Source organism: Chlamydotis macqueenii, chromosome Z (genome assembly GCF_036417535.1).
Source record: "Chlamydotis macqueenii isolate bChlMac1 chromosome Z, bChlMac1.mat, whole genome shotgun sequence".
Lineage (NCBI taxonomy): Eukaryota > Metazoa > Chordata > Aves > Otidiformes > Otididae > Chlamydotis > Chlamydotis macqueenii.
The window spans coordinates 82,514,787-82,527,459 of record NC_141593.1 but is presented as its reverse complement, the minus strand read 5'-3'; the positions used below and the strand labels follow the sequence as shown (position 1 = coordinate 82,527,459).

At 42.2% G+C, this 12,673-nt stretch overlaps 1 protein-coding gene across 1 annotated transcript in view; it reads right to left on the bottom strand.

The window, feature by feature from the left end:
* ZCCHC7 (zinc finger CCHC-type containing 7) overlaps positions 1-12,673 on the bottom strand; it is a 116,595-nt gene that overhangs the window by 32,065 nt on the left and 71,857 nt on the right. Inside the window, exons 5-7 of the mRNA XM_086770441.1 lie at positions 4,907-4,950; positions 3,574-3,699; positions 3,068-3,238 (exon numbers count right to left, since the gene is read on the bottom strand). Of these exons, the coding sequence (XP_086626567.1) occupies positions 3,068-3,238; positions 3,574-3,699; positions 4,907-4,950 (341 nt within the window). The remainder of the gene's footprint in view (positions 1-3,067; positions 3,239-3,573; positions 3,700-4,906; positions 4,951-12,673) is intronic.

Sequence of the window (12,673 nt, the reverse complement as noted above, 5' to 3'; positions counted from 1 at the left end):
TTTATCCTCATCTTTTTGTATTTAATTTGAGGGGAAAAAAAAGCATAAAAGGTTAATTGCTATGTACAGGACTGAATTTCTAGGACATGTAAAACAACAATAATATCATACAAGGTTAATAAAAAATAAAAATATGTTTAATCACACTTTACTTTTCATCTGTGTTTTATTTTAGTAGATTTTATCAAACTCAAAGGCTTTTAAACCTCTTCCATCCTCACAGCATAACTGCTGCTGCTACCAGAAAGCCGCAGGAAAATTAAAGAAAGGATACAGTATGTCTTCCACCTGCATTTGTGAAATATGAGGACAAATCTTCATATTACAGTCATACCTGAACCTCCTACTAAATGAACTGTCCTACTGCAACGTCAATGCCTTCATCTAGTTTATATTTTTCAATTATTCAATTCAGTACTACCTACTTATCTACAAGAGAAGTACATATGCCTGAAGACTATTTGGGAAGGGCTTTGTACACAGACAAAAGCACATAAATACAAGATCTTTCCAAGTGTGGTTGTCTAGTATCACTTAATCTTATAAAGCGATAACATCATTGCCATATACCTCTGCCCAGTTGTAATCCCACAGATCTTTAATGTTAAATACAGTTATTAATCTTGAAAATTTTGCTTGTTTTGCCAATCTCTTTTATTCTTCTACCAAACCCCCAATTGCTACAGCATTCAACACTTTCTTAAGAATATTAAAAAATACTTTGTGTGAGATTCTCCTTCAGAGGTGGAACATTCTTCCCAAAATAGTTTATCCTGCACTGAAAGTTAACATGAAACTATGCATACAGAAAGAAGAAAATTTAAAAACCAGTGCTGTCTAGCTTTGAGGTACACCATACTTTAAAAATAAAACAAATGATGCTGGTTTGCGAATTCTCTGAGCTGTTAGAAAAGAAATTCTGTTTATGTATATATGCATTTTGAAATACTGATAGAAGCTTTTACTTAGGTTGCATGATGTTCGTAATAATTTTAAATGCTCCTGCTCAAAATCTTTTGATTTAGTTCACAGCATGCAGTAGCGGTACATGACATTACACTCCTCATAACCAGGATTCCTGGCAATAAGTATACAACTGACCTAACCTACTGTGCGATACCATAGAATCATGGAACGGTTTGGGTTGGAAGGGACCGTTAAAGCCCATCCCGTCCAACCCCCCTGCCAGGAGCAGGGACATCTCCAACCAGATCAGGTTGCTCAGAGCCCTGGCCAGCCTGGCTGGGCAACCTGGGCCAGTGCTCCACCACCCTCACTGTAAAAAAATTTCTTCTTTATATCTAATCTAAATCCACCCTCTTTTAGTTTATAACAGTCGTCCCTTGTCCTGTCACTCCCAGCCCTGGTATAAAGCCTTTCTCCATCTTTCTTATTTCCACTAACTTTCACTAGCCATAATAACAGCTTTGGGCGGACTGTCCAGAGCAAAACAATTTCCACTTGTTTCAAAATGCATTCAGAAGAACTGAAGAAATATTTTTAAGACAGGACATTATGCACTGAAGAGTGTGTTTCCATAATGGTATCATCTAAATGATAGAAGTTTTGAGAAAAAAAAGTCTCAGCCGAATGAAGTCCCATGATCTTACCTCCCACCAAGACTTCAGCACAGAGATTATGCTGTATGTGGATGACCTTTAACATGCTCCAGTATCCTTACAATACTTGAACATTTTTAACATTTCCACACCTGGTTTTGTGCCAAAGTTACTCGTTCATTTATCCAAGACAACTTTGAATGCTCACTAAAATCTAACAGCAGAATGCATGTGTTTCATGGGGCCTCCATCTCCTTATAAAATAAATGGAAACTCTTCTCTCATTGTGCTGCTCAACCTGAAACAAGCAGCCTTGCATCTGGTGGGAAATAAACGAACATTCAATCTTTTAGAAGATGAAAGGAGCAATTCCACATTCCCACTTGACAGAGCCATTCGTACTGTGAATACCGATGCAAGCTTGCTAACACCTCTGAAACGCTGTTTTGTTAGGTACAGTATGGAGATCATTATTGGCACTAAATACCTTTTTCTCTCCAGTGCTTGTGACGTAGAGGCAGCATAACATAATATGAATGAGGAACTGGAGTGACTGGCAACAGGACCAGAGTGTCCACTCAACCTCTGCGAGCTACGCTGGTCTACGTAGAAAAAGTTGGGTTTTGAATGACAGCAGTGAAGATGAAAAACGTCATTGTGGTTCTCATGGCACTGAGACAACGCATCAGTAGGTTCCAGGCACTAAATCTTTGCATCAGTATTTTTCTCTTAATAGTAGAGTACACAATTTTGCAACTGGTCCACTACTTTACAAATTCTCTTAGAGTACGTGATGGGCCTGTCCACAGGGATACGGAAGTAGAGAGACAATTAATTTCATCATTATCTTTCTTCTTACTTGTTCATAAATAATAGAGGACTCTAATGAAAAGCAGGCAGAAACGAAGCTATGGCACGTCAATATGGTTGTAGATCTGCTTTCTGATAATCTAATAGCAGATAAAATTTTTATTCACCTATACTTGTGTAAAAAATAAAGTGTACCATTTCAATTTTCTTTGCAAAGCACATTTGTAAATGTGCTTTGTAAAAAGTACAATATAAAATACAGCACAGTTATAAATGCCTCTCAAACCCACTTAGACATTAGCTTAAACTTCTGGTAATATTTTCATTGATGAATATGTGATCATAGCAAAAAAAAGGCCTACCTGGAAGCCTTGGAACCTCAGAGTTATTCTTTACCTCTTGCTGGCATGCTTGCAGCATACCACAGCTTCTAATGTCAACTTGCCTACACCTTCCATTCACCAGAAATAAGGACGTTTTTCACCACTCTAACTAAACTGGACGAAACTAAAGAGTCAGCGTTTACAAGGCTTCAGTTTGTTTTCTCTGAACCACTCTACAATATTTTCATATGCTTATACAAATATGCACCACATAAAATTACAGAAAATATGGAAAGACTGTGGTGGTTGTAAATTCAGGTTTTGACAGGTACAAAACCAATAACGACCGAGCTCTTTGCCATGGGCTGTACTCACATCAGCGTAATGCCCCTTCATATCACAGCGATTGCAGTGCTTATTCCAATAGGCTCTCTCCAGACATTCCCTGAAATAGTGCCCAGGCAAACAGCAGTTCAGACAAAAACGTGCTGGGCAGCTGTTTTGTAGATGACCTCTTCCTGCACACAGGCAACATGGGGGAACTTTCTATTGAGAAATAAAAAAAAGAATTATGTCAAGTGAGAATGTTTCAAAAGATTAAAGAAAATTAAAAAATCAAAAGAGGAAATGAAGAAAAAAACACCCCAAATAAATGTCTATTGCTAGTAGTAATTGCAGGGATTCTATAAACAATAAAAGCAGTGGCTTCCACAAAACACATCTAAATTTATACAGTAAACTGATCTTGTGAAAGCTGTGCTTCACCTGGAGCAACCTTTCAATGAAATAATTAAACACTGAAGCAATGCTTTTAATGGCAAGCACAAGAGAGTATTAGAAACAACAGCTGCATCTACTAGTAATTAAAGTGTTGCATTTACCTTCGGCGTCGGACAGTTCTTGGACAAATGACCTGGTCTATCGCAATTTCTACAGGTAACATTTTTATCAGCTGTGTAGTACCGCATACTGGTATGCCTCACACTGGCGTAGTTGGAGATCTGTGCCTGGGAGACAAGATGAGAAGAATGTGTTTATCATGCGGGATTCTGCGGTTCAGTGTTTGTTAGAACTGGAAATGCGTAAAGGTCTGCTGGTAGCATTCAGTGAGAAAACTAACTTTTTACAAGTACAATTTACACATCCAGATTTCAGCCGGGTACTTCTGTTACAGAGAAACCTGCATTGTCTACCAGAAAAGTAACTGTCCTCTTCAAACTTCCATCTCAGGACATTCTTTTTGCTGTTTAAAATTGCAGTTACAAAGTTTTGCTTTCCCTCGATTAGTCACTTTTAGTCACTGTGCTATCTCATGATGAACTGGAATTTTTCCCAGAATACAAATATAACTAACATTAATTGGAAATGCAAGTTACACATTCCCTTGCACACATTAAGGGAAACTTCTTGGACAAAGTACAATGCTACACAAGTCTAGACCAAATCTGCAATTTGCAAGTGTAAAGAAAGATTTAAAAAGGAAAAAGAGGAAAAAAAGAGAAGCTGGAAACAACTCTCTCTCTCCCAGTGACCTCACACATACTTTCTGTGTAGGCAGACAGAACTGACAATCCTACTTTCAACCTTTATTGCTTACTAAACATCACAATTTTAAGAAGCCGAAATAAAATTCTGGACAAGTGAACAGAAGAGTTATAAAAATACCATTTCTGTTACGGGAAAGAGTTTGTTAATGTCACTTGATTATGTAAGCTTTACTGAACCTTGGAAGGAGAAATCGAAGGAATTGGACCTTACAGGAGCTTACAGTTCCTGGATGCTATGGTACCTTGCAGGAATGCTCCAGGTTACAGCCTAGCCGCACCAACGTCCCAGCCAAGCCCGATCTCAGCGAGTGCAGCAAGGCTAACCAAACGCAGACGGCTCACAGTGCTGCCTGTGGGAACATGGTTCAGCTGCCATAAAGCAACTGCGAGTCTCTGAAGAGTGAGGAAGAAGAGCCCAGTTCCTCCTCGCAGAGTCTGCAGAGGTGCTCCGATTCCTGGCATCCTTTTCCCACTCTGCCCATATGCCTGACCTGTGAAGGTCTCCCTGTGGCACTAGAGCTCAGGCTTCGGGTTCTGCCAGAGCAGGGTTCTGCTAAGGGTGCTGCACAGAAACTACAGATGGATTTTTCAATGTCATTTATCTTGCTCTGCTTGTTAATAAACATTAAAAAAAAGAATTATGCAATAATTTAGTTGTCTGTGTTACCTCTACGTCTTTATTACAGATGGACCAGTCCACATCAATTTCTCCTGAAAAACAGAAATAAAATTAATTATATTTAATTTATGTGATTATTTTTGTATAAGGCATTGAACATCATGATTACTGCACTTACTGAGACTGGTAATAGACTTTGAACGTACCAAAGTGGAGAAACTAGTTCTATCTTCAGTACAGGAAAGCTACCCACCCGCTTGACACCAAACGTAATCCACCTTGAAATCAGCACATCTCCAGCTATTGGGTGGACTTCATTTGACATCACACTCCTGTTCTGCCCCCCGGGTTATAAATTCAGGCAAGGATTTAATTTCTTCAGAGGCAGGGACTCCACAGCTTCCAGTTCCAGCCATCTGAAGTCTCTCTGCCTGCACTCATGGGGATGCCCAGCTCAAGTCCTTAGGTCACCAGAGTGGGAGGACATGGAAAAAGACGTTAACATACAGCATAAAACACACGTTGCCTCCTTGCGAATTAGCAAAATCTGTGTCTTCAGCACTGCTTTCTGACAGCTGCACGCCAAAATGACTTTATGCATAACCACAGCAACTAAGACTGTAAGCTAAGTAACTCTATTTCAAAACAGGGTTTGGTAATGTGCAGTAAATCGAGACGACACACTGAATTATCAACTGCCACACCATAACCTTCTCACACACAGCCTTTGGACTGGCAGAAGTAAAAAGAAAGCATCAAAAAGGAAATAAAAGGCAGTAAGCTAAAAGAATAGGGATGCAGTTACAGCTGTTTAAAAATTCTGCATGTCAACACTGTTTACTTCTCTCACTGTGCAAAGACAGCTGTACCACCACAGCATCTTTTTCATCATTAAGGGAGGATTCATGTCAACAGAGGAGCTCACCTTAGCTATAGTTCTACAGTAACCATTACCACTTGTGCGTAAATTAACCCTCTGTGTCTGCAGACTTTTTAATGCAAAGTGTTCCACCGAGTTCTCACAGTCCAAATCGGAAGCACCTACCTGTGTTATTAACACGCATCACAACAACAGGATTTACAAACAGGAAAAAAACTCGTAAAATTTATCCAACTGGTTTTGCTTGTACTATTCATTTCCAATAAAAGGCAGGTGACTATAAATTAAAAACACACAATCTACAATATCATGTCTAACCCTTCATTTACTGAAATAGTCAACAATTTCAGACGAAGTGTGTAATGCAGTATCTGGGTACCAGGTACGTCAGTCAAACACACAATGGGTGCTTTAGTGCAGAATACCTGCTTGTCGCTGCTCCTCATCCAAAAGTCAGGGCCAATACTATCTACTCTAACCTCAACACTCTGAAAGATTTTTATTTTCAGCACTCACTAATGCCAACAATGCTAACGACCATCACAGAGACATTAATAATGAATTAACTGGCCTGTCTGTAAAGCAATTTGAGCCATGTGTCGTACCTAAGTCATGGTGAGCAGAGCACCAGGCACAGCCAGAGCTCAAAGACCAGATCCAACAGGTCCTTCACCTGCGCGCCGCTCAGGACATGAAGCCATCACCGGAACGAGAGGCGGTACCGTGCCCGCACCCCTGGGGACCGCGTCTCCCAGCCTCTCGGCTCCCGGCAGAGAGGACAGAGGGACAGCATCACGTTGGCTCTCCTCAGAGGAAGTGAGTTGTGGGTATGCTCCAGGGAAAATCAGGCCTTTCACTGTCCAGTCATTAACAGTAAAGAAACGCACTGACATATTTGAGTGCAGTATTTATTACTGGGAAGCCTGTTAAGAAAATTTGTTCATAAAGAAGACGGCACTTGTAATTTAAAACTCTGTCCTGGCAACCAGCACTCTGGGCACGGTGTTTCACATGCAGAATGGTTGACAGGTTACACACCAAAATTACCAGAAAATTAACTCCTGTTAATCATTAGGCATGTCCTTCCTGAGGACACACCAACTAAGTTTCTCTTCTTCACTGTCAAAATCCCCTCCTTCACGGGGGAAAACCGTGATACAGTGATTCAAATATTCCTACTGCTGGAAATTAAGACTGCTCAAATCAGAAAATAAATAGCAGAGCTTTAATGCTGAATGAAATACTACAAGAAAATCTCTCTTTACAAAATCTCTCACAGTTAAGCCTGATTCACAACAGAACGCATAAGGCTTTGTTTTACCCACAGTAAATCCCTCAGACCGAAATACGTAGGAAGAGCCGTGCTTCTGCAACCAACACGAAAACTTGCTTTAGGCACACAGAAAATTCTGCAATGATTGTTCTCATTGACCACAGCATTTTGTCTGGTCATGAAATAAATCACAAAACTCTGCCTGAGTTGACAAACACCACCTCCTCCTCATTGAGTTCGCTAACTGGATGCATTAACGAGTCCAACAGGCCCTTCAGTCTCCGGGTGGCTGCGGGTTCCTCCGAGCCGGCTTTCCAGCCACTCTGCTTCCCACTGGCCATGCCGCTGCCCTGCGCTTGTCCCCCAGCAGCAATACTGCCAGCGGGCTGAGGGCTCCTTTGTGCCACGCTCCCCCTGCCCCGGAGCACCCCAAGTTTTGCTTCCACTCCTCAGAGTCTCGCGGGCGAGGGGCCTGGGGTGGCAGGCTTGGCGCAGCTCTCCCGGGCAGGGCGGTGGCTCGGCCCGCAGACCCTCACCGCCGCTGGATGCCCCAGGACGACGCTCTCTCACCCCACAGCCCCCCCTCCCGGGACGGGGAGGGGGACTTTGGTCAAAGCGCAGACAGAAAACACACATGCTAATCACGGAAAGTTTCCGTATTTAGAAAGGGCTGGTACAACGGAACTCGCCACCTGGTATTTTCCAAGGCGAGGCCAGTACAACGCTAAAGCACTTAATCCTTTTTTTGGACACACGCACGCATGAGGGTGGACTTCTGCCGTAGGGAATGGGGCTATGAGTCCTTTATTTTTACCCTTTACAGTACTGTAGGAAAGCAGCAGTTTAAAAACTACTCAGATAATCTCTGCCAAGACTTCCCTCTGCTGCTGCACACACGAAACTTACACTGCTTACAGGGACCTGCAAGTTTTCACAGCATCTTTATAAAATCCTCCAAAACATCTTCAACACATTTGTGCTTTTATTCTTTCTCTTCTTTATTTGTTAAAAGCAATCTCCTTTTCAAGCTTATATTAATTTCTATACTTAACTAAAAAAAGACAACCGACTTTGCCATACAAACCTCTTATACTTGGAAAAAATGGTTTTCTCAAATTGCAGAAGAGAGAAGAAGAGAAGGGCAAGAGGAGGTCAGAAAAAAATGAGAGCCAGGATGCAAAATACATTGCGTTTAGATGAAGATGGAAGCTCTGTCCAAGGTTCTTTTTTTATAAAGTATTACACTTTGGCTGTCCTGCACCTCTAAACAACGGGATGAATGGCAAGCAACAGCTTTGCTTTTATTTAAAGAAAAATTTTGAAAGATCATTGAGATTCACGTGTATCCTTCCACCAGCATGAAAATGTAAATTTCTGAGCAGTGCTCACGGTGAAGCCAGATTTAGGACCGCTGCTCAATGTGCATTCAAGTCTTCCCTCTTTCATCCCAGAAAGGGAGAGGAGGGGAGAAGGAGAACCAGGACCAGCAGTCAAAACCTGAAATTGCCTGGAGGAACAATCTGTTTCCACAGAACAAAACCCTGACTTAGAATAAACAACAAACTGCTCAGAAGATTTTCTTATCTGCCACACCACCGCGGATCCCAGCGGCTGAGCGCGGCAGGGCACGGTCGGGCAGAGATCCTGACCCCAGCAAAAGTCACACTTGTGTTTCGCCCACGGGCGCCGGGGGAGAACAGGCCCCTGTCCTCCGTGCTCAGCCTGCCCCGCACGGTTTGTTTTGTTACCTCATTTCACAGCGCGGAGAAACTGCAGAGCCTGGACGTTCAGCTCTGACAATAAAACGCTAAATTTTAGAAAAGGGGAAGGCAAGTGGTGTCTCCCTCTCCTTCTAATTGCAATATACATGCAGACATGTATTTTATTTAGTTTAGTTTATGATCATTTCACTGAAACAGGCTGCTTCAAGCTGTGACGGTAGGATATGTGGCCTGAAGGGCAAATACGTTTCAAAGCTGGGCTTTAAAAATTGGATTTTGACTGCTAATTAATATAGCACATTACAGAATAGAGAACCCTAATTACATTCTACTGTAAGACCTCCGTGGCAAGGACTGTATCAGACAGATCTCTGAACAATGTTTAGCATGTCAGGACACAGCTTCTGGCTGATACTGGTGTAACGAATAACACTTTAAAATGATAAGCCTTAAACCTCTAAAAATGATCTAGATCTAGAAGAATCTCACATTGTGACATTTTACATGTATCTGAAAATTCCTGGTTTTGTGCGAACCGAAATGTTTCAAGTCTTATTGCAACGTAATTTCCTACAATGAGTTTCACAATTTTTGTGTTCACATAGCCCTTCATCCAGAAAAACAAGGAGTGCAAGTATGAACTGATAACGACCAAGCAGTGTCCCAAAACTTAAATAAAAGATTCCCTCACTACACCAGATTCTGCAAAGCACAGGAATTCGGGTTTCTATGCACTAGGATGCACTATACATCTTTTTCTTCTAGGAAGGTGCATTCCAAGTGCTCATATATATATATATATATATGTATATACACGGCTCCCCCCATATACACATATGGGGGGGTGTATATATACACATGCACGTATGTCACCAGAAGTTACTGACGGACACGATGTCCACCCTGCAGCCACTTAAGACCGCGAACTGAAAAGGGAGCTCGTCCTCCTTATGCCGCGCCCAGACGCAGCGCAGCTCAGGTCCGTCGCCGTTTGGAGGGAGAGGACGCAGCCCTGAGCGACGCCTTGTGCAGCCAGTGGATCTCAGAGCGCTGTCCCGAGAGGCCAGCCACAGACCCACATCATGGATTTCTGGGTCCCCGCAGTTCCAGCTCTATCCCAACACAGACACCTCCCTGGTACGCGAGCTGGGAGGTGCGCAGCAGCCACAGCGGACGAAGCCCTCTCTGCATCACCCAGTTACTCGAGTCAACCCCAGCCCAGAGGGAATGGAATCAACTCTTGTGTTTTTCTTAGACACTTCTAAAGATTTCTCAAGTTGCTTTGATGTGGAAAAGCTGATTTACCTAAAAACAAGGCACCTGCTGTTATAATGGATTACAAGTCAGTACCACTTTAGCACAACTTTAACAGAGATCCATAAACTCCCACAGTCGATGTAATCGTTGACAGAACCTCAATTTGAGACATTTTCTCATGGCAAGGACCGACTCTCCTGCCTCTCCCCTTGACATCTAATAGATACACATATGCACAGCAATATGCATATTTTTGTCAGTGAGAAAATACCTGCAAGGCTTTATTTTTAGCAACCTTTATCTGATCCAGTATGGTGTTAATTTTGGAATTAATTAAAATGTAAGAAGTGGACTGAGGCAAAGGCATCATTGGCCAAACACGTATCAGGTTTTAAAAAGAAAAAAACACACACCTCTGAACAGTGCTGTGTAAGCAAAAAAAAAAACAACCCAAGACCTATTAAAGTAACTTCAAGCGAACTTAAGCAGCCATCACCCACGGGAGAAGACTTAACTGTCACTGCCAGAGAAGAGAGGTCTGGCGGTCGGGGCTACGACGCGGTACTGGTAATCCCCAGGCTGCGTGTTGTCTGGGGCCCGCGGCAGGGCCAGAGCTGCCGTTTTCAAGAAGACTGGAAGGTCATGAAGTTTAATACACATGAATTAAGAGTATTTAACAAGCAAAGAGGAGCACTTCTGATATTTACAGCGTATGCTACGAAATAAAAATCACACAGGTGTCAGCACATGGTGCCTCGTTTTACTGAACGGCAGGCACCCAGTATGGCATTTCAGCCACGTATCTCCTCCATGCAGCTGAACTGCCACACAACTTGTCTAACCACAAATCCTGCGCCGTCCTCCCAGTGCCTGCCCTTGGGCATCCACCTCACCTCCGCACGCTCTCACGGCTCTGCGTGGGCAGGATGCTGCACGCACCAAGTGGGAATAAAAATGTGCGGTGAATAAAGCAAGAGATAGTGTAAGTTTGTAAATCGTATTCTTGAGGAACAAACTGCTAAAACGCACAGACACACATTAGACCACAAACACATAGTGTGCCTTTTCTATTATGTAAGCACGCATAATTTTCTGTCTGTCTCCTCTCTCATGCTATAAACGCTGCTTCCTTTAGTGCTGACCACTGCTAGTAACGTTAATTCACAAAACTCAGTGGCTCATGATTTTCAAAGCTTAGCGCAACATTTGCAGAACAAAGTGGGTTTTTCTCTCTTTCTGGTGGGTACAAGTATAGGGACCACAGGAACAGTTAAATTCATGGCATGGTTGGTCTACCACACAGCCGGGGGAATTCTTTAAATAGAGCCTGTCACTCTCTTTGCCCATCAATGGGATTTCCTTCTCAAACTGCTGATTCGTTCAGGTACACAACAGAGGAAATTTCAGTTAACCTTTGTTTCACCCCGGGGAAAAATCTGTCTGAAAAGTATAAAATGAATAGATTAAAAAAAAAAAAGAAAAAAAGAAAGAAAAGCTGCAGGGTTATTCTTCCTAGTGTTCACAGTAGTCAACGTTAAACAGAGAAAAGGAGGCAAACATGAACATTTTATTCCCACCAGAGAATAAGGTATAATATATGATTGTCTATACTGTGATTTCTAATTTAGAGAAGGAAAGACTGAACACAAATCTATTGTTCTCATGGGGTGCATCAAGAATCCACTTTTTTCACTATTTCCTATATGACTGAAAAAGGAATAATAGGTTACTCTGAAGAGAAAGCCTTTTTAGCTATTTGATTAAGTTGTCTTAAATACCTTTTAGATTCCAGCAAACCTTTGTGAAGAGAAAAATAAAATGCTACCTCAGAATTACACGTGAAAAAATGTATACAGAGATAAAATCAAAAGTACAGGCATAAAATAAAGAGAAGTCTCAGGATAGGTCATCGCCAAAAATGGCCTTAGACTGTTCTAAGTTAGTAATAAAAAACCTGGTTGGAGATACAATTATAATTTCAAAATAGGAACAATAATGTTCATTTTCTAGTGTAATTCACCTGCCAACGCGCCTGTAGCATTCACTCCGGTAGCAAACTGAATGTTCCTGTAAAGCCTCCCCCGAACCGACCTTCGTAGGACGGACTGCTGGCAGAGCTTGGACAGTAGGGTCAGTGTCCTGGCACGGGAGCTGGAAGGTCTGCGTGGGTTTAGCTCCCATAGAAGAGATATTCTGAAATTTCTTACGGGATCAACAGGATGCCAAGAACTGATTCTGTAGTACAAATTCAGCATCGGAGAGACCATTTCTGTGTTTAGGCGATTGTTACTGTGCAGCAGATTTTGCCAGCGGCAACAGGGAACCTCATCAAAGAAAGTCGTAAGGGAAGTTGGAGACTTTGGCGGCTGTACAATCCCAGAGAATCTCTATCTGTTAAATCAGCCCTTGAAGAGCGGTACCTATTGTAGTTACACTATTAACTATTAGAGCCCAGAAGCCTAACCAGTGCCTACACTTTGGTCTGATGATTTGTACAGATTCCTTCATACAGTCAGCTAAAATGGCCCTCAATGGCCAAGACTGGAGCTTGAAGAGTACTGCTGCTTCACTTCCCAAGCATGATTTAATAGAAAATCCACAGTTGCACCTTGGGAATCTATTTTGGCAACACACCGCATCTTTTTCACCAATACAGAACAAAGGAGAAATAAAAGAGGGAGCAC